Consider the following 23,337-nt stretch of genomic DNA (forward strand, 5'->3'; position numbering starts at 1 on the left):
GTCTCGAAAAACCAAAAAAAAAGAAAGAAAAAAGAAAGAAAAAAAAAGAATTAAAATTTTAACTTAGTTTTATATTTTAGGTTTCATGTGTGTCTATTTGTGTGTGCAGGCCACAAAGCACACATGAAGGTCAGCTGACAACTTACAGGAGTAGGTTCTCTCCTACCATGTGGATTCTGGGTTCAAGGCTCAGGCCCTCAGGCTTTGTGGCAAGTAACTTTATCCACTGAGTCCTCTTACAGACCCAAGAATTGCATTTTGATTTAGACTCCACTTTAAATTGTGTCAGGTTAGATTTCCCTGAGGAGATGCTATTTTTGTTTTCCATCTCATTAACCTAAAAATATTAACCACTTGTAGTTCTCATGGGATGGGGAAAAAAGGGAACCCAGACCCTAAATATTTTCCCCTAAAACAGCTTTAGTTACTTCACAAATAACTCAACACATGTGCATGTGATGTTCCTGTTTAACCAAAGCCTGCCATACTTACCCTATCAAATCACTATAGGACCTTCACAAGGAGACCAGATTAAGCTTACCATTTCCACAGGGAACAAAGATAGACTTCTTAACTTTTCTGCCCCTACCCCAAACAAGGAAGCTAGTAGATGTTTATTTTTTTTAAAATCATATTTACAACCTGTGAATCTGAAAAATGCAATGCCTGGAAATTGACTTATTTATTAATAAATGAAAATACTAGACATATGATTATACTCACAGATACTTAGGAGGACTCTCTTCCTTTGGAAAGAGGAAGATACCCAAATAATAAAAAATTGTTAATCAATCAAAGAAACCTTCACCAGTATATTTTATTAATATAATGTAAGAGGCAATAAATTCTATGTTTATATGGCAGGAAATTCATTTAAGAGCTCTATTCATATTAAAGAGCATGTTGAAGGAGATCCAACAGCAGTCTCAGAGCGCTGTCAGTGCACTGAAGAGATGATGGCACCAGTGGGACTTTAGGAACACGCCTCTATTTTTAAATAAGGCACGGTCAAAGGGTGCTTGTGGAGCAACTGCAGAGTCTCTGACTTTTAAATGTCTGGGATGACTGCTGTACTCACGTCTAATCATTTCTAATTCAGAACTACCGGTATCTATACTGAACACAGGACTCTGGGTATCTGCCAGGCCCGGTACTTCCTCTACCTAAAGAGCCAATATGGTGCTCATGCTTTGTGGTCATCTTTTGTATCTTGCATGGATATGTTGACTGACATCTGGAGGATCCAATCAGATTCCACCTTGAGGTATTTTAATGGGAGGCACACTGAAAGGCTTTACTGGGCAGCAAAGTTAATGGATACCCAAAATACGGCAGACAGAAACCAAAAGGATTTTTTCATGGAGTACCATTTTGAAGTGAAAAAAAAATGATGTTAAGATTTGGATATTCGGTGAGTTGAGCAGTAAGATGCAAGTCAAAATTACAGTGAGACTCCATCTCATCCCATAGGATGAGGTGGCTATCTCTCATCAAGAAAACAAACAACAAATGCTGCTGAGGATGCAGGTGGAAAATGGAACCCTAACACACTGTTGAGGAAGCAAATGGCATAGCTACTATGCAATGTGTATAAAGGGTTTCCAAAAGACTAAAACTAAGGGCTGGGAGATGGCTCCTGAGTAAAGTGCTTGCTGCTCAAGCATGAGGACCTGAGAATTCGGATCCCCAGCACCTATGTACAGCTGGGTATAGCAGTGTATATTGATAATGCCAATGCTTGTAGAGGAAAGCAGAGATGGGTGTGGGGGTGGGGTGTAGGAAGGCACTAGCCAGTCAGCCAGCCTAGCAAAATCTGTGAGCTTAAGGTTCAGTGAGAAATTGTCTTTTTTTTTTTTTTTTTTTTAAAGAGGTTGAGAGTGATGGAGAATTTTCAATGTTGCCCTCTGGCGTACACATGCGCAGGCATGCATGTATACAAATAAAAGCAACAACAAGAAGACAGAATTACTGTTGATCATATATACCACTCCTGAATATACACACAAAGAGTCAAAGCATACAGCAGAGGTACCTGTACACCCATGTTTACTGTGGCACTTACTCACAGTTCAGTTATGGAATCATGTTAGGTTTAGGATAAAGAAAGGAAAGATAAGGAAAACTTCACACACACACACACACACACACACACACACACACACACACACACACACACGAGTTTTAGTCAAAGAATGAAAATATGCTGTTTGAAGGAAAATGACTGGAACACAGTCATATAAATAAGACTTAGAAAGACAAATAAGGCTTTAAAAAACCATAGACAGATTCTAGATTTAATATAGGAAAGGGATAAGCTGGATGTGGAAGGGGACCAGGCCTGCGTAAATACAATAATGGATGAAAACTTCTTAATGAATCTGTGTAGTTATTATACACTAATAACAAGCTTTAGTATTGGCCACTTTGTAAAAAACATAGTAACTTACTAATTAATAGGAAAAATAGACAGTATTTGTTGCCAGTGATAAAATTTGATTATTTAAGTGAAAATTATTATTATAAATCTTCCATGTGACAGCTTCTTGACATATTAAAAACTTCTAAAAGATAGTGATATTTAGAGACATGATTAAAATATACTGAAAAGATCAGCATTTGAGAGTAACTAGTATTTCCAAACAAGTGAAAGCTGTGTGAGGTCCAAATAGTCTAAGGGATTGTACTGAACCAAAACGTGAATAGCTCAGATCCTCTCCTAGTCAGCATCAGCTGTCAACTTGACACAGCCTAGTATCATCTAAGGGAGTCTCAATTGAGAGACCACCCAGATCAGATCATCGTCTGTGGCCATGTTTGGGAGCAACTGTCTTGACTGATGATTGATGTGGTAGAGTCCAGCCCACTGTGGTCAACACCATCCCTAGGCAGGTGGTCCTGGGCTGTGTAAGGAAGCTAGCTGAACACAAACCAGTGAGAAAGCCAGTGCATGAGCCAACAAACAGCATTCCTTCATGGTTTCCTCTTCAAGCTCCTGCCTTGCTTGTGTTTCTGTCCTAACCTCCCTCAATGATGGATTGTGACTTGAAACGTAAGACAAATAAACCCTTTTCCTCTTCAAGTTGTTTTTGGTCAGTGTTTTATCATAGCAAAAGAATGAAACTAGACAGATTCCTAATGCAAGTACCTTTTGGGACACTACTATTTACAAGATAAGAAATGGAAGGGCTAGAAACCGGGAAGAAAGAAATCATCCCTATATGCATCTGACAATCATATACTTAAAAGATCTCAAAGTTTCACTAGAAAATCCTTAGACCAGATAAACATTAATTAGCAGGATGCAAAAACAACATACCAAAATCAGAAAACTTGTTGAACACTGATAAAAGAGTTCATGGAGAATCAGAGAAAACCATTATTTATTTGTAATAGCGCTAGGAAAGGTAAAATGCCCAGAAATAACTCTAAGCAAAGAGGTGGTAGACCTTCACAACGACAACTTAAAGACACCAAAGGAAGAAACTGGAAACCAGGAGATGGAAGGGTTCTAAGCTCATGGCCTGGCAGAATCAGTATTGTGAAAATGGTTACATTCCTGAAAGTGATATACACATCAATACAATTCCCATCAAAACACCACTGACACTGTTCAATGAATTACAAAACACAATCCTAAAATACAGATGGAAATACAAAGGACCCCAACTAGCCACAGTGATTCCAAACAGAAAGAATAATGCTGGAAGTATCAGAATACCTGATCTCAAATCATACTACAGACCAAACTGTGTAGTCGCAGCACAAAAGCAGATGTGAAGTCCAATGGAACAGAGGACAGAGGACCTGGAAATAAAGTCACCACATCACAGCCACCCAATTTTTATTTCTGTCAAAACATATATTAGGAGGAAACTGCCTTTTCAATAAATAGTTCTAGGAAAACTGGATATACACCTGTAAGAGAATGAAACTAAATCTGTATCTCACCCTGTCTAAAAATAAATTCAAAGTTGGATCAAAGATTTTTATGTAAGACCTAGTAACTTGAAAATGTTAGAGAAAAAAGCATATAATGTTGAGAGGAGAAAGTGGTGCTGAGGAAGAGGGAGGAACTGGAGGGGAAGAAATAGGAAGTGTGTTTGATCAAAACACACTATACATATGTATGAAATTCTCAACACTTTCTTTAACCTAAAAAAAGTGAAGAAAAACAGGCAAAGTATTTCCAGACACAGCAATGACTTTCTGAAGGCGTTAACAGCGTGAGAAATAGTCACAAGGACCGATAGACAGGATCACAGAAAATTAAAAAGTGAAGGAAGAGCTCAGGAAGGTGGGGTGAAACCCAATAGTGGGAAAAATCTTGGCCAACTATACATTTCCCAGGGGGTTAATATCTAGAATGTATGAGAAACTGCAAAAACTGAACACTAAAAAAATCCAATTAGGGCTGGAGAGATGGCTCAGAGGTTAAGAGCACTGACTGCTCTTCCTAAGGTTCTGAGTTCAATTCCCAACAACCACATGGTGGCTCACAACCATCTATAATGAGATCTGCTGCCCTCTTCTGGCCTGCAGGCACACATGCCGGCAATTGTATACATAATAAATAACAAATCTTTAAAAAAATCCAATTCATAAATGAACATACTTTGGATTCTCTACCCCCTCCCCTCCCCCAGACTGAGCTTCCTGTCCTCAGCCTCCTGTACTGTAGTCCAGCTGAATTAAACTCCCTGCCCTCTGTGTGCCTGCACAGCTCAATCTGCCTGGAGCAAACACAGTCATTCCTACTGCTTACTTCGAATTCATGCCCACCAGCCCCAAGTGGGTCCTGCTGCCTTAACACTCACCTTCATTTCTCAAGTCCACTCACTCTCCCTAGTCTTCTCAGTGACTATTTTAAACCTCTCCCTCTCTTTTGGAACTTCAGCATTTTCCTGCACCCCAAGTGATGACCCTGTTTCCTAAGGAAACAGAAGTGACTACACAAGAATTTTTCACAAGCTCTCCTCCCAGGTACCCATTTCTCTGTATCTGTGCCTAATACTCCCTCACGATGTGTACTTACCTCATACTTTCCTTGGATAATTCATCTACTGAACCATTCTTGAAGACTGTGCATCAAGAAAAAGGTCCTTTGACATTCTATCCCAGCTCGTGACTACTGCATATTTAAAAATAAGTTTACTATGAGGTTATTGGCTTTATGAAATATCATGACTCATTAGAAAGCTACTATTAATTTCAAGGGTAATTGACCAAAGGCACATAAGTGAATTCAGGCAGAAACTCATACTGTGTGACAGATGATTTCAGTAAGATGGTTAAAATGGTTATGCTTAAAGACAGAAAATACTAACCACACACAAAAAAAGTAAACAGCCAACTAAATAAAATTAAGAAAGTATTTTTTAAAGCAAAAGAAAGTTAACAGATAAGACACAAACATTAAACAGTATTGTACAGTATAAGCAAAGTCCTATAAATGATTAAGAAAAAAGCCTAATGGGAAAATAAGCAAAACTCTGGAAATGTGTATCATGGAGAAGAAACATGGCCAGTTGACAAACATAAAGAGAAGCTTCTCACTGACCATAATGCATTATAAATTCATACTGCAATGATTATTTTAGAGCAATATGTTGTCAAAAATCAAAGTCAGATGACACCAAGGTAACTTTGGGGCTTTAACACACTATTGGCACTGTTGGTCTGAACATAAACTGGGCAAGTCCTCTAGAAAGTGAGTTGGTCCAACTGGAAGCCATAAACTTGCACTTCAGCATCTTCAGTTCTAGTTGCATACTAAGAAAACTGGAGCATGCACATTAGCAGACAAAATGCTCACAGCAACACAGTTCTAAACTATTCAAAACTGGAAATAGCCCAGATACCCAATAACAGCAGAGTGAATATACATATATATATAGGCATATTCACATTCCATTATATATGCTATATAAACTGACAATTATACAGCATTGAAAAAGGAATAAGGGCTGGCAAGATGGCTTGGTTAGTAAAGGTATGCAAGATCTGAGCTGGATCCCCAGGATTCATGTGAGTTGAAAGTTGTCCTGGAACCTCCATACATGCACCACAGCAAGCTGTGACAGGCCCCCACCCCCAAGTAATAACTTTTTTTAATTAAAAACAAAAAACAAAAAAACAACCAAATCTGCTGCTATATATAACCAAATGAATGAACCAAATGAACAGTAGTGAGTAAATGTCATCATTAAAAAATATTCATAAACAAGCCAAACTGAACAATGTTGATAAAAATGGAAATAGGAGCTTTTGTTTGTTTCTTTTGTTTTTTGAGACAGAGTTTCTCTGTGTAGCCCCCTGACTGTCCTGGAACTCATTATGTAGACCAGGTTGGCCTCTAACTCAGAACACCATATCTGGTGAATGTGGGAACTTTTAAGGACGCATACCATGATAGACTGATGAAGGAGAGCTCTAGGAGACAGGAGAAGCAGAAGAGAATGGTGGTGACTGGTACGAAGAGTCAGGAGGAGAAAGTGTCCATGACATTAAATGCTGCAAGAGAGGGTGGCAGGCCAAGTGTGGGGACGTACCCTGCAGACCCAGCATTCAGGAGGCTGAAGCATAAGGCCATGAATTAGAGGCCAGTCTGAGCTACACAGTGAGTACTAGGCTGGACAGAGGTGCACACAAGACCCTGTCTCAAGAACTGAGAGGAGGAGGAGGAGGAGGAGGAGGAGGAAGAAGAGGAGGAGGAGGAGGAGGAAGAGGAGGAAGGCTACCTGAGTGACAGGCATGAGAGAACAGCTGCAGGTCCTCCAGCTGACTAGCTGAAGAGAGGAGAGGCTAAGAGGCAGCCAGGACTATGAGCACGGAAGAAGAGCTGGAGTCAGCTAGGAGGACAGGAACGCGCTTCCTTCCCAGCTTTCACCACTCATCCACTCATCCAGTCAACTGCAGGCTGCCAGTCAGTCCTGCCAGGCAAGCGGGCACCGCTCAGTCTCAGCCCTCACAGGTATTATCTGAAGACAACTGGTCTACAGAGGAAAAAAAGCTATGAGAAATACCCAGGTGCACAAATGACCTTGACTACCACGTCTACAAACGTGGACCTGCCTGTAATGCTAGTCATCAGAAGTTAACAAGAGTCAGTAAGGAAACCTGTTTCTGTAGGTCTTTTCAGTATCAGCACTGAAATATAGCTTCAATACTAGTATTATATTTTGGATATGCCATTGACTTTGTGATAAAAGAAACAGAACTATTAAATTTCAATCTCAATAATTTGCAAACTGCTTTAAAATACTCAGGAGTTGCTAAAGTAGTTTGAAAAATAATGAATATTCAGAGCTCCAATTTCCCAGGAAGGTAAAATTTCCACATGGTTCGCTTCTGTCCTCAGACTAATCATCTGACCACTCACTCAGGCTCTGTGAATGTTGACTTCCCAAAGGGAGTCATCTAGGTTACCAGGGGATAAGGAAATCATCAGCACATCCTCACCCCTTCCCCGGCTTTCTGCAAGTCTGAAGTCGCGTTTCTGGTGTCATTGCCGGCGTCTCCGCCCTCAGAGCTGCTTTTGTTTTCCTCTTCTTTGCAGTCTTTATCATCCTCATCTCCTGGAGATTTCCGGGACTGTTTAGAAGACTTCTAAACATTTAGACAAGTCAGAGATTAGAGTCAAAAGCAGAGCTCCAACTGCACAACTGTAAGTAAAGAGGAGCACAAGGAGCTGGTTTGCATGTAGTCTATGTGCTCAATGTAGCACATACAGGGAACAAGCCATTTTACTTCTGGGTCTTGATTAACTGGCTGGAAAGGAATCAGATATGGGCTAGATGACCACCTAATTCTTGTAAGAAGTGTGATATTAAAAACCAGACTATGCAGATCCCTACAGCATGACTAATACAACTAGGTGAGTACCTACAACCTTAGAAGACATCACAACTGAAAGTCACGTTACAGTATGAGAAACCAAGTTCCAGAGAATCAAGGTGAACTTTGCAAGATAACACATGCCATTCAAGGTAGAATATCTCTTGCAGCTGTTTGGCTAGGGACATACATAGGAAGACCCTGACAAAGCTTCTGTATCACAGCATGACACAAACAATTTCATCTTTAAACTATGAGTAATTACTTAAACATCAAGAGTATACTGACGAATCAGTCCATTGTCTTTGTCATCTTGCATTTGAAATCAAATTATAGTTTACAACAAAAGTTGCTTGGCAGAACAGTACTAAAGTTAGAAAAAGATGGCTTCAATAATGTGTCTTATTTATAATGGTGAGATGTATCATTTTTAACATTTCCTTTTAAAAGCCTTTTTAAAATTTTTTAGAACTAGATGTACTTATTGTGCATGAGTATGTATTTGTATGGGTACATGCACCTACCATGTGTGGAAGTCAGAGACTTCCTGTGGGAACCAGTTCTCTCCTTCCATCATGTGGTTCCTGAGTCTAACTCAGGTAACCAGGCTTGGTGGCAAGTGCCATCACCAACTGAGTCTCATGATGACTGCCTTATGGTTTTTTGTTTTTTTTTTTTAAAACAAGTTTCTTTCCAAGCATATAAACAATAAACAATGACTACTAGGCAGAAAACACAAAAGCTAAGCTGTTTGTTCAAATGAAGTCCCTTTAACATATTTGGAACCTGACCAGCTTGCCCTTCTATCTATTAAATCCATATTTCTCTTAAGAAGTTGTAGGGGCTGGGATTGTAGCTCAGTTAGGAGTTTCTGACTAGCATGTAGGAAACCCTAGGTTTGCTCCCCAGCACTATATACACTGAACAGGAAGGTGAATGTAATCCCAGCCCTCCTCCCCTTGGGAGATAGAGGAAGGAGGATCACAGGCTCAAGGACATCACTGGGCTACATAACGCGTTTGAGACCAACCTGGGCACATAAAACAGTTCTCTAGGGAAAAAGGGAGAGGGGAGAGGGGAAATGCTTTTTAATCAATCTATCTTCAAGTACTTTAAAAACAAAAACTAAGGGAAATTGACTAAACCAAATCTTTTTTTTTTTTTGGCCTTCCAGTAATGAATTAGCAAACTGGAGCCCCCTCATAAATCAGTTCTTAAAAATTATTTTATTTGTGTCTGTGTGTGTGCCTGTATGTGTGCGCACAAGGGTCGGTATAAGCAGTTGTGAGCAACTGGGTTTGAGTGATGAGAATTACATTCTGGCTCTCTAGGAGGACAATAAGAGCTTTTAACTTCTGAGCCGTCTCTCCAGTCTCTTACACACGTAATCCACTTTGAAATGCAGAGATTGGCTGGTGAGAAGGCTCAGTGGTTAAAAGAGCTTACTTGCAGAAGACCTCAGTTCAGTCCCCAGCACTGACATGGTGGCTAACAACCACTCATAACTCTAGTTCCAGGGACTCCAGTGTCCCATTCTGGTCTCTGCAGGCAACACACACACACACACACACACACACACACACACACACACACACACACACACTTAAAATACAAAGAGAAAGGTCTTCTAGTTACATAACAGAACACATACCTAGACTGCTTCTATTTTACTTGATTAAAACTTCCCACAACACCTAAAACGTTAGTTTAAAATGTTATCATTTAACCTCTTAGATTAAAAAGATTTATTTACAAAGTTTGGAGCATGTTCAGTTAATGATTCCATATGATAGTATAAAAGTAACTTTTTCACTTTAGTAAACATTATATAACATTTGAAATATGCTAACTGCATTATCCAGTTATCCTCAAAGAACAGTCCTGACCTGATGCTTGTGATCCCCCTTTTATCTCCCGAGGGGAGGGCTGGGGTTACAGACACTCACCCTCCTGTTCAGTATCCTAATATACATACATCAAACACCTGTGCAGGAGTCAGTGCTTCTCCGCACTTGGCATGACACAGATACCAAGTCTCATACCAATGGGAACCAGGGCACTACTGGACTTCTACTAATGAGTGATAGTATTTACTATCTCAGCAGGAAACCTGGGTGCCTAACTAATTTTGTAAAGCTCTTCAGATCTTTACTCCTCTAAGTTTCTTTTAAAGTGGTGTTTATCATCTGTTTTATCAGTATGGTACTGAATTGGTTGTATGCCTAATTATTGCTTTGTTATCTAAAATTCTTGCTCTTTTAGCTTCTTTTCTAGTTTAATTTGTTGTAAGGATCTGATAAGCCTTAACTGTAAATCCTTTGCATATAAAATACTTTTAATCTACATTTCCCCTGTATCTGCTAGTGCTTCCTTAACATAAATCAGCTACATACTTGCTGTTAAAAGATAGGCAATTTTCCTCAGATCTGCTGTACTTTGGCTTTATTTTGATTATTGAGTTTTTTCCACCCACAGGTAAATGAAATTCGGTAAACAGAGGAGATGTGAGATAATCCCTTTACCTGACTGGGATGTTACAAAAGGTTTTCAGTGCAAAGACAAGACTATTCAACTTTAAGAGACATTCACTATATTCAACACCAAGAAAACACTGGGAATCCAGAGAGAGTAACAGGGTTATAGTAGAAAGTAGTTCTCCAAGTATCATTTCCATATGAGCAGACTTATAAACTAGATTCCCCATCCTTTCTTAAGTTCTGAAACAGCAATTCTGGGCGCCTTAAAGCATGCCAACAGCATTTCACAGGACTCTGATACACATGAAAGTTTGAGACCTACTATGTGATATTAATAGTAAAAAGCTACAGTCTGACTGGGCCTTTTGGCTCATACCTATAAGCAAATCATTTGGGAGTTTGAGGCAGGAAGAATACCATGAGTTCAAGTCTAGTTTGGGATATAAACTGAGTTTCAGGCTAGCCTGGATCACAGAGACAGACCTTCTACAAGGAAACAAACACCCACAGTCCACTCCAACACACGAATGTCTATAAAAAGTTAGAATTCCGGGCTGGGTAGTAGCTCAGGTGGTAGAATAGTTGCCTCGTATGCACAAGGACTTGAATTCACTTCCTGCCATGGTGCAAAACCAGCAACGGTAAAACAATTAAACATAGTTCTTAAGTTATCGTGAAAGTTGCCATGAAATAAAACTAGTTCCTTCTATTGAATTAAAATTAAATAATCCTTTAACCAGATACACTTCAGCCCTCACCTTCACTGCTGTGAAGTGTTGACTCTATCCTAACTATGAGTCTTGGCACTCTTGATCTCTGAAACATGCAATGAAATAGTGACATGTAAAGGTAACATGTCCACTGTTAAAAGTGTTTGAAGCCTTACGTAGCTTTCACATAATTTAGGGTTGTAAACACATTCCATACAAGCTCAGTAGGCAATCAATTAAGTAAAAATAACTCAAATGAATGTTTAAGTGAAACTCAAATGCTAACAGAAATTCAGCTTAAAAAATAACTGCAATGGAAGAAACAGTCTGAGAGAGTAAATTCTTACTTTTTTAATCATTTTTAAACTTTAGCCCCATCAAAGGCAATCATTTTTGTTTGCTTATTGTGTTATGTGTATGTGTGAGCACGTGTGTCCAACTCCTCCTCTATCCCTCCCACTATTTTCCCCTCCAAGTGCTTGTGTTTGTGCCTTTTTAAAATTTAACACCCACTGCATTCATGTAGTGCTTCCTGTATGTATATGGAACATGAATGGCCTCAAAGGTCCTGAATCTACCTCATATTTTTAGGTAGGGTCTCTTACTGAACCCAGAGTTCCCTGATTGGGCCAGACAGGCTGATTAGCAAGTTCCTTCAAGGGACCATCCTGTCTCACCTAGCTTGCCAGCTCAGGAGTTACAGACACACGGCCCAGACTTCAGGTGGCTGCCAGGTTACCTAAACTTGGTCCTCATGTTTGTGCAGTAAGCATTTTACCTACTGAACCATCTCTTCGGCCCTAGCAATCATGTTAGCAATCAATAAGGGTAGTATATAGTGAATAATACAACTAGGTACATAGGAAATAACAATGGATGGATACAATTTTACCTATGTTAGTAGGTGGATTTTAACAACTGCCAAAGTAAAATCTTAATGGTCTGAGAAGCTCTTGGTACTTGTTTTCTCAGGTGTCTGCTAAGTATGTACAGCCAATAAATACAAGAATTGAAATAGAAATTCTTTCAAGTACTCAATCATATGACACACTCTACTGAATCTTGAACCAATCTTAGGTCTTTAAGGATCCATTTATCTTGCTTTCAGTTTCTAACAGACAAAAGTTTTCATAAATCTCAGGGTTTTCTGACTGCATATCTAAAATACTGGATAACAAACCTAGTCTTTCCATTTGTAAATCTACCATCATGTCACTGTTGCTACATCTGGAATAAAACCCAGACTCAATTATACACCTTGCAAGTCCGCACTGTGTAGTATTCACCTGTCTAGCTGTGCTGAGTCAGGTGCGGTCCGATGTTGTGGGCAAGCTTTGCTAAGGATCCACACCCCCTCAGCTCCCCTGCTGCTCCTCTCCTTCAGTCACCCTCCACACCCTTCTTTCAAGTCTTGGCAGAAGCTTCACCTTCACCTCCCAACTCTGGGTGTTTTTGATCTCATTCACTTCCTTCTTAGCTCCTTTCACAATCTACATTTATTTATTATTTACTTGTTTATTGTATCCCCTCCCTTTTTATGGAGTCGGATTTCCTCACTCCTGCACACCCAGTTCAACTGTCTGGAGCAGCTTACCTGTATGCTTACCCTTCCTCCTTCAACTAAGCATGTAGCACTTTCAGGGTACAGCCTTGAGTCAGGAGTGACTCCCCTAACACCTCAGGCTTTCTCTCTGGCATACAACTGCCTCTAAAGTTTGTAGTGTGTAGGGCTGGGGGAATGGGGTGGAGGGCAGGGCTGAATCACGTTTTAGGCAAGCACTTTGCCAAGGAACTATACCTCCCCCCAGTCTCCAGCCTTTAGTGAGTATGAAATTGGCAGCGGGAGGGAGGTTTTCAGTGACCTTTGAAGTGTAGGACTTTCTCCGTTTCGAGCCTCCTTTCTCATTCTTCCTTTTGCCCTTCCCATCTTCTGCTCCGTCTCCTTCTTCCTCGCTGCTCGCATCTGCAGTGTTTCCACCTTCTCCCTCAGTTTCTGAAGAGCTCTGCTGCTGAATTGTCTAAGGAAAAAAATCAGCCAATTACATTTTGAAAAGAACAAGAACACAAACTGTGGAAACAATCACTCTGTTTAAATTTCAAAGACTTTGGCCTACTTTTAACATTTTCAAAATAAAGGACTATGACAGCCAGGCATAGTGGCACACGTCTCTAATTCCAGCTACTCGGGAGGCTGAGGTAGGAGGGTTGCTTGTAGCCAAGAATGAGAAGCTAACCTCAGTAACATATGAAATCCTGATTCAATTAATGAACCAAATGGCTGTCAAAGTCAATTTTTCAACGGCCACTCAGACTCTTGCGGGCAGGAGTTGGTACTTAATCAAAAACTGCTGCCAGCGCCACAGAAGAATGAATGGCTGGCAGGTGCTAGCACGGAGGACAGTTACAAAGATGCACAAGAGTTAGAAGCAAGGGAAAGAGTACAACAAGAGACTGTGATGCAAGCTATTACCTGGTACCCAGTAAATTTCACTCCTGGGTTATTTTCAATTTCCCATAATCCTTCATTAAATCCTTTCCGTTTGTTTGACTTTCCAAACTTGTCTTTGTATTCCTTATATGGGAAAAGGTCTTTAGGACCTAGAAATGCACTGCAGAGATAGATCAGAAATAGAACTGATATGCTGACTTTCAAATACAAGGTATTTTAAATATCAGGATCAAATATGATGTCAGAGCACATTACAATAAACAGATTTAAAGTATATATAAACCCAGTGGGTTAAGCACATGTCACAAGATGCTTTAGAAACATATTTCAAAGCAATACAAATGGATATCTGAGTATATAAAGCCAGTAACTCCGGGCTGTCCAATTTGACTTTACATTAATGTTACCAATATGTATTGTTTAAAACTGATTTCTAGTTACACAGGTAGTACTAGAGCTATTTACTTTGATTGCTTCAATCATCATTTCAAACTAGTATTGATGTTCATCTTACTGTAGGTAAGGGCTTGGGAGATTTAGAAGAGAAATTTAAATGATTTAATTCTGAATAGTACTTTAGAATAGTTAGCCAATATTGTTTCTGTCAATTGGGTAAAAGGGGGAAGAGAACAACCCAGAAGTAGCAAAGTAAATAGAATTGTATCTAATTTAAATCTTTCTTAACTAAATTAATTGTAAGCATTAAAAAGTAGTTAAATTCTGTACCTAACAGACCGGGGTACTCTAAACAGAATCTTTAGCATCATTATTTGTGATCTTAATCTAGTGTGTGCGACTACTGAGGCTCACTTTGGCTGATATCCTTGAGACATTTCAAATTAAAGTTTATGTACCTATTAATTTAACAAATACCAGTTAACACCTACAATATGTCAGGCATTGTTGCAATGATATTGAGAATTTCACAGAGAATAAGGCACAGCCATTGCCACCTTCAGAAAGCACAGGTGCTAACAAGTAGGACTGATAGTAGAACAATTAAAATGGTAAATGAAACACATTTTTCTTGTATTCAAAGAAGGATGGTATCTTAGTTTCTTTTCCTGTTGCTGTGATAAAACATCCTGACAAAGCAACTTAGGAAGGAAGGGTTTATTTGGCTTACAGTTGAGGTTATTATCCATCACTGTAGGGAAGTCAAGGGATCTGAAGCAGCTAGACACATCACATCCATAGTCAAGAGCAGAGAGCAATGAATCAATGCATGCATACTGATGCTCAACTCATTCCATGCATATAGTCCATCTTAGGGAATGGTGCTCTCACAGTGGGTGGGTCTTTCCATTTCAAATAACCAACTAAGAAAACCCCTCACAGACAACTTAGTCTAGATAATCTCTCATTGAAACTCTTTCCCTGGGAGTCTAGATTGGGTCAAGTTGACAATTAAACTAGCCATCCCAGAGGGACAGACTAGGGATGACTTCTACAATTGTAGCTATAAAAATTGGGGAAGACATCTCCAGAAAGGGAACATCTAAGGAAAGGAGGTGAAGGAGCCATCTGTGCCGTTACCTGGGAAAGAATTATGTATCGGAGAAACACCAAAGAGGCCAGTGCAGCTGGAGTGAAATGAGTAACAGCAGAGCAGTATGGGTAAGGTTAGAGAGGTGACAGGTTAGTGAAGGAGGACTTAGGGCCTTGGAGCACACTGCAAAGGTACTGAGTAATATGGGAAGCCACGAAAGGTTCTGAAATATGTTAGTATCATCATTTGGCTGTTATGCTGGAAACCAAGTGAAGGTTAGTTACTGGGATGTGAGCAAGAAGTCATAGAAGGCTATCGAAATAAAGTAGTGATGGCAGCTTGAGCCAGAGCGTAGTTGCGAAGAAATATCAAATCCAGAATTCATTCTCAGGGAAGAAATTTTGGTGTAGAAACTGGATTTGAGGCTACCTATAAGGTTTCAGGATGAGAAATAAGAAAGCTGGAGTTGTTATTTACTGAAATGTTATGATTTTTCTTTTGAAGGAAAAGAGTTGGGGTAGAGCTCATTGCTAGGTGTAAAAACTGAAGTCCCAGTTAAGACATTCAAAAGAAGATATCACATAGGGAGTTAGAAAGATCATTCTGGAGATTAAAGAAAACTATGAGCTAGAGACAGGAATTTAGAAATCAGCAAAAGATGATACTCAAACCTTTCAGTCAACATGTTAACTCCATTCATAAACTCCCATTTTCTGACTGGGTATAGCAATGATCTCTCACACTGTCCAGCTGAATAAAAATAAACTAACAAATCTATTTATACTGTGTTTTGGTACACACCTATAAAGCACATGGGAGGTGAAGGCAGGAGTTTGAGCCCATTCTGTATGTGAAACCCTGTCTATAAGGGAGAAGGAAAGACAGTTTTATGTAAGAGTGTAGACCTGGTAGTCAACCATACTCCAGGAAGACCATATGCGGTGGTTTTTAAGAACATGGCCTCCAAAGGGAGTGGCACTGTTAGGGGGTGTGGCATTTCTGGAGTAGGTATGGCCTTGTTGGAAGAAGTATGTCCCTGTGGAGGCGGGCCTTGAGGTCTCATATATGCTCAAGCCACACCCAGTGTTTCAGACCACTTCCTGTTGCCTTCAAGTCAAGATGTAGGACACTTGGCTATTTCTCCAGCATTATGTCTGCCTGCATACCACCCTGTCACACCATGATGATAATGGACTAAACCTCTGAAAATGTAAGCCACTCCAATTAAATGTTTTCCTTTATAAGAGTTGTCATGATCATGGTGTCTTGTCACAGCAAAAGAAAACCTAACTAAGACACCATACATCCAAGACTATTTGGACAGTACAAATTGGTCTTGGCGGTTTAAAAAGAAAAGACACAAAGTTAAGTGAGTAGAGAAGAAGGTGTGGGTCCAGGAAGAGTTGGGGGAGGGGAAATGAACATGCTCAAAACACAAAACCAAGATAAAATTTTTGAGGGGTAGGTAGGTTGAAGTCTTATTTGATGAACAACATAAACATGAGAAAAAATGGACACTGGGTATGGCTAGTTTACTTTCAAGGAAACTTGACAGGAATTACTCTGGCTTTTGACTTTCTTCAGTCATTGATCTATGTACAGGAAATAACTGTGGGTTAAGCGCCTAAAGTTTGTATTGCCAGCTGGTAGATCTTCAAGGGCACCTTTCTACTTCCAGTGACTTACAGAATGCCTTAAAAAACAAATACTTACCAAGGGAATAAAAGCAAACACATAATTTTAATAAATGGTGCATACAGTAGAAATACGTTTTTTTTTTTTTTTTAAATTAACTTCTGCCTTGTCCCAAAAATGCAACCAGATAATTTGGAACAGGTTATTCTAAGGAAAAATAAGAACAGTGGTATGCACATAAAATAATGTCAGGAGTGAGATAAATAAAATACATATCACAAAGCATTATGTATTTATAGGTAACACATTTACTTCTAAGCTTTCTAGTAGCCTAAGCAAAGGCATATACACAGTGTTTATTTGATGAAAATAGGACTTGGACTTGCAGCTAGTCCAGCAACACACACACATACACATACACACACACACACACACACACACACATATACACACACATACACACACACACATACACACACACACACATATACACACACATACACACACACATACACACACACACATACACACACCACACACACACACACACACACACACACACACACAGACCAACAACAAACTAAACTCAAAACAATACCAAAGAGCCCTTACAAAATATTATTTCCTGAAAGATACACTATTTCTCACATAAGAAAATAAATCTGTCTTCAGGACTTTATTGTGGTGCTTTCAAGACCAGAATGAAGTGAAGTTAGAATGGGAGAAATAGCAAGCTAAGATTCATGCCAAACTCTGTAATATTTAAACGAAAATAAATGACACAGTGTGGCAAGACTACCAATTGCTCCCCTGCCCCGTGTCACTCTCTTTGTTCATTAATAGATCACTTCTCCCATACTTTAGAACTGCTCAGCTGGAGACCATTTCCCAGCTTCTGCATTGCTGTGTGTGGCTCCATGAGCAAACTCTTGACAACGGAATGAAAGCAAGCAGAAGTCATCTAGGGACCTTTGTTGCCATTTCCTTCCAAGGCATCCTTGTTTTTCACTCTTCTTCTCTCCTCCCCTCTCCCTAGAAGATGCACATGTACAACTGAAGCATGTTAATATTTTAAAAAGATGCAAACAAGCTAGGTCTTCATGAAGGCAAACGACTTTACCCCCAGTACTCAGGAGGCAAAAGCAAGGGGATCTCTGTGAGTTCAAGGCCAGCCTGGTCTACAGAGTGAGGTTCTCACAAACAGAAGGACACAAGAGTAACACACCAAGAAATGGTGGGGTCTGAGAGAGGGTACTGAGTTCTTAGAGCAATCTATCTCTCCACTTGACCTGTGCCCGCTTCTGTATTATTGTAAAAGAAGAAAATAAATGTCTATATTATTTGAATCTATATATTAACACACGTAATTAGGAAACCTTAAAAAGGCAGTATATTTGTTTTAGGTCTAAAGTTGGAAGAACTTGAGAGAACATAACTGTCCTATAAAAAATAAGTGGAAGAAGCTTCTCTAAAAGGGACATCTATAGCATTCCCAAAGGGGTTACTGGGAGTGCTAAGTCAACCACTCTAGGACTTTACAAGTGTCCTGAAAGGAGACCTTGGGTTGATAACCAATATTTAAAATAGAAACAGAAACAGCATTCAAAGCGAAGATGTGTTTTCAGTAATCAAGACTTCTATGAATAACAACTTATTTTATGGTTTGAAATTGAAATGCCCCCTCTTCTCTGCTCATATGTTCGAACATTTAGTTCCCAGATGGTGATGCTAATTTGGGAAGTTGTGGAGTCTTATGAGGTGAGGCCTGAAATGATAGGTCGTTAGAAACATACCTTTTAAGCTATACCCATCTCTGCCCCTGGCTTGCCTTTCTACATGTCCTAGTCCACCCTGTGAAAACCTATAACCAGATGGGCACCTTTAATCCCAGTACTCAGGAGGCAGAGCCAGGCGGATCTCTGTGAGTTCAAGGATAGCCTGGTCTACAGAGCAAGATCCAGGATAGGCACCAAAACTACATGGAGAAACTCTGTCTCGAAAAACAAAGAACAATAACAACAAAAAAATCCCTCTAAACAAATATTCTTGCTGACACAGACTCTACCATGCTTTCCCTGCTGTGATGAACTGAAGCCATGAAGCAAAATAAACATATCTTCCTAAAGTTGCTTCTGCTGTGTTTTATTTTGTTACAACATGCAAATATAACTAATATACCTTACAATAATAAAAATGTGTTAAGTTTGGTTACTTTAGAAGTGGATATAATGACTAACAACATATAAAATAGTACAGATTATGGATAAGTATGTAATCTAGTGGGGTAGTATAGATCATAGATAAGTATGTAATCTAGTGGGGTAGTATAGATCATGGATAAGTATGTAATCTAGTGAAGTCAAATTAGAGCGGTTGAAAGTTAAAGCTATTTTGTTAACTTACGTTTCATGGGTACCAAAAAAGAAGATAGGATACTTGTTGGCTGGAGGCTTCACAGCTCCCTCTGGGAGTTCGTCAATCTATTAAAGATAAATTCAGTTATGAAGTAATGCTGTAAACACAATATAAACATTGTTTTGATAATTTATTGCCAATTATAAAATAATATTAGTGTAATAAAAATTCTAATAGGTTTTTTCTTAAACCTAGCAAAATTATTCTAAACATCCTATTTGGTCCTACTTAAAACTGTAAATTGTTATCCATTACAATAATTTATTGAGGCCAAACTATTAATTTCTTTTGACTCAACTCCTGGAAATCTGTTCTAGTGAAATAAACAACAGAGAAACAAAAGCTGTACTTTTAAAAGCAATGATAAACACATATCCCTAACATACATTCCAACAAAGGAGTTATGAGAACTGATAATGCATTATTATGTAACCATTGGTCTGTACCATGCTGAGTTTGTATCTCCATCCACATAAGCCTTAAAGATACACATTTATTACTTCACTTCCATGTTCCACATTCTATAGCTTTTTGTTGTATGCATCACTCCTATGTAAGCATCTGAACCATTTCTGGCATTTTTAAAAATAAAGAGAAGTCAGCTCTTCCCAAGATCTACCAGTTCTTATGTACTGCTGAGGGTGAAAACTTCAGAGAGGATGAGGTCAAAATTCCTTAGAATATTCCAAGAAATGGTCACTCTTCTCCTCCTATCACAACTCAACAACATGAAACTAGACGGACTTACTTATAAGCATGCTATTTTAATCCTGTCGGGAGACAGGGTTTCACGCTGTAACCCAGGCTGGCCTGAGACTCACTGTAGCCCAGGCTGGCCTGAGACTCACTGTAGCCCAGGCAGTCTGGTAACTTGTAGTCCTCTAGCCTTTGCCCGAGCGCTGGAACTACAAACGAACACCAGCATGCTCTTTTCTTTCAGTCTTCTCTGATGGCTGAACTTCCCAGTTTTTCAGAGACATATATTGTTTAATTACAAAAATGAATATTTGTTTACAATATTTTGTTAACAAAATAAGCTACAAGAAATCCATCAGCAATTTCCCAAAATGCTTATCTAGAAATGGTTTCTAGTTACAATACAGCTTTCTAATTTTACCCTGAACATTTCAACTCCTGCATTCACAAATGAGGGACTCTGAAATTGAAGATTAACATGATAAATCTACCTGTTGGTCATGCTTTTCTCTGGAAGCTAGATATGGCTACAAGTTATGACTCTGTCACTACTGGCTACGTGATCTTGGGCTAATGACTCAACTGTAGTTTCTTCATCTCTTCACATGACACACACATTGTTACTGTGACTATCAAATGAAAGGCAGTTTAGAATCCCTAACACCAGGTGCTCAATAAAAGAAATGATAAGGTAGTTATTATTACCATAAACCTAGGAAACTTTCTAGGGGCTGTATCTTGTTTGTATGTGTGCCTGCATGTGGAGGGCCGAGGCAGACTTCAGGTGCCTTTCTTCAATTGCTTTTCACCTTCCTTTTTTGAAACATGGTCTCTTCCTGTACCCGAAGCTTATTGATTCCACTAGGCTGGACAGCCAGTGAGCTTCAGGGATCTGCCTGTTTCTACTCCACAAGGATCTGAACTCAGGCTCTCATGTTTCCCTACCAATAGTCATTTCCCTATCCCCTGTAGGAGCTATATCATATTTAAAATTTTATCCCCAACACTATTGCTTAAATATGGTCTGAGAGTATCCCTCAACAGTTCATCTGTTGGAAGCTTGGCTCCCCAGTGTAGGGATGAGAAGGAGCAGTAATGCCTCTACTGGAAGCTACTGGGAGGTTGTCCTGGGAAGAGATTACATAAGGTAGTCTCACAGGAACCCTGAGTTCGTTCTTATAAAAGCCAGAGCCCGCCTCCTAAATTACCCGCCATTTCCTATCTTTCTATGAAGTAGTTCCCTCTTGACATATTTCTACCATCCTGCTACCATTCACCATGAGGTGATGAAGGGAAGGGACCCTTACCAGAACTGCTGACATGCTGTTTGGACTTTTAGCACTCACCCACAGACTGACTAATTCACTTATCTAGGTATGAAACATAGTGGTTATCAATCTTTGTTGTTGTATGGTAAAATATCTAACATATCATAATGAAAAAAAACTCATGACTTGTTAATAAAAAACAAAAACTTTATGTTCATCATTGATTACAATTATGTATGTATTTTCATAGACAGAGACTAGAAAGGAAACTGTAAACATCTAAGAGAGGTCAGTGGTATTAAAGGAGAAAAAGTTTCCCTTTTCAATTTCCTTTTTGTTGTCATAATTTGCAAAAGAAAACCTTTATATCAGAGGACTATAATTACCATTATATAAATAGAAAATTTATTGTATTTCTTTATTGCTGCTGTTTTTTATTAAATATATTTATTAAAATGTTTTCCATTTTACATACCAACCCCAGTTTCCCCTCCCTCCCCTTCTGCTCACCTCCCTCCCACTCTGCCCCCATCCACTCCTCAGAGTGGGTAAGGCCTGCCATGGTAGTCAACAAAGTCTGGCACACCAAGTTGAAGGAGAGCCTAGCCCCTCCCATTGTATCAAGGCTGAGCAAGGTATCCCACCACAGGGAATGGGCTCCAAAAAGCCAGTTCATGCACCTGGGATAAGTCCTGGTCCTGCTGCCAGGGACCCCACAACAGATCAAGCCACATAGCTGTTACCCACATTCAGCGGGCCTAGTTCAGTCCCATGCAGGTTCCTAAGCTGTCAGTCTAGAGTCAGTGAGCTCCAACTAGCACTGGTCAGCTGTCTCTGTGGGTTTCCCCACCATGTTCATGACCCCCTCTTTTTTTTTTTTTTTTTTTTGAATGTCGAATGCCATTTATTGAAGGAGGGAGGAGGTCTTAAATACAGGCTTACAGCACAGTGGGGAACCCCGGATGGCAGAAGTTCCCTTCTGATTTTTTTTTTTTTTTTTTGAGCTGAGGATTGAACCCCGGGCCTTGCACTTGCTAGGCAAGCGCTCTACCATTGATATTGCTGCTGTTTTAATTGAACCCCTAATGATAGAGACTGGGTGGTGGTGGCACACATCTTTAATCTCAGCACTCTGGAGGCAGAGGCTGACAGATCTCTGTGAGTTTGAGGCCAGCCTGGTTTACAGGGCTGGTTCCAGGACATCCAATGCTACAGAAAAAACCCCATCTTGAAAAACAAACAAACGAACAACAAGATCAAAACAAGTCATTTCAGTGTGAAGAATTCTGCCTCGTTTATTTCTGAAAATTAAAAAAATATACGACCAGATTTTCTAATTATAACATGTTCCAAAATTAGTCTGCTGACTATAAGCAATCTTAGAGCTAGTCAACACATGCATGAGCTAAGTTTTTAGTTATTGGACAACAGAAAGCACAGGACTATAGGCCCCAGGAATCAGTGTTTAAAGAAGCCTCAAGTGATTTTGACCCACACTGTAAGACTTGTCAGCCTCTTGTGGCTCTTGTAGATGAGCTGTACAGTTTGTATTAACATGAAGGTCTTCTAAATCTTTAGGCTTTTTGTATTGGACTGAAAAAAATATATCAATGTAAGCTTGTTTTCCTAATTCTTTAAGGAAGTACTATTAAATATGTAGACTTTTAGGGAAAAAAACCTTATAGAAATTGGAAACTCACAAGCAGCTAAAAAATAAGAGCCGGGCAGTGGTGGCGCTTGCCTTTAATCCCAGCATTTGGGAGGCAGAGCCAGGCGGATCTCTGTGAGTTCGAGGCCAGCCTAGGCTACCAAGTAAGTTCCAGGAAAGGCACAAAGCTACACAGAGAAACCCTGTCTCGAAAACAAACAAACAAACAAACAAACAAACAAAAAGGAATCAAATTCCTGGAGTCAAAATGAATTATGGAACCGGAACAGATCAGATTGGTTTGATATAAAACAGGCATTCGTCCTGCTGAATAGTATCACTATTTTGTGATATAAGCAGATGTTTTGTTATTTAAAATAAGATGGGTTTCTTGTGTATTTTTAAAAGCTAATATTTCTTCTACATGTTTAAAATTAAGAAAAATGTAAACAAATTACAGTTCTGAGATTTTTTTTTTTTTTAGCTGAGGCTCGAACCTAGGGCCTTGCACTTGCTAAGCAAGTGCTCTGCCACTGAGCTAAATCCCCAACCCTCAGTTCTGAGATATTTTACTTTTTGGGTTTGTTTTTTGTTTTTGTAGGTCTCACTAGGTAGCCCACACTGGCTTCAAACTCAATGTCCATTTTGACGAGGCTTTCTGAGTGCTGAGATTATAGGCATGCTCTACACATTTAGCTCCTCACAACTATTTTTCTT

General features: G+C 39.5%; 1 protein-coding gene across 2 annotated transcripts in view; it reads right to left on the bottom strand.

Moving 5' to 3' along the window:
• Positions 1 to 23,337, bottom strand: part of Hdgfl3 (HDGF like 3) — a 53,271-nt gene that overhangs the window by 5,578 nt on the left and 24,356 nt on the right. Inside the window, exons 2-5 of one of the 2 annotated variants that reach the window (XM_036185851.1) lie at positions 18,997 to 19,073; positions 13,491 to 13,629; positions 12,883 to 13,038; positions 7,459 to 7,605 (exon numbers count right to left, since the gene is read on the bottom strand). In XM_036185851.1, coding sequence (XP_036041744.1) covers positions 7,459 to 7,605; positions 12,883 to 13,038; positions 13,491 to 13,629; positions 18,997 to 19,073 — 519 coding nt within the window. The remainder of the gene's footprint in view (positions 1 to 7,458; positions 7,606 to 12,882; positions 13,039 to 13,490; positions 13,630 to 18,996; positions 19,074 to 23,337) is intronic. The other variant, XM_036185860.1, reaches the window with a different exon arrangement.

Source organism: Onychomys torridus, chromosome 1 (assembly GCF_903995425.1).
Source record: "Onychomys torridus chromosome 1, mOncTor1.1, whole genome shotgun sequence".
Lineage (NCBI taxonomy): Eukaryota > Metazoa > Chordata > Mammalia > Rodentia > Cricetidae > Onychomys > Onychomys torridus.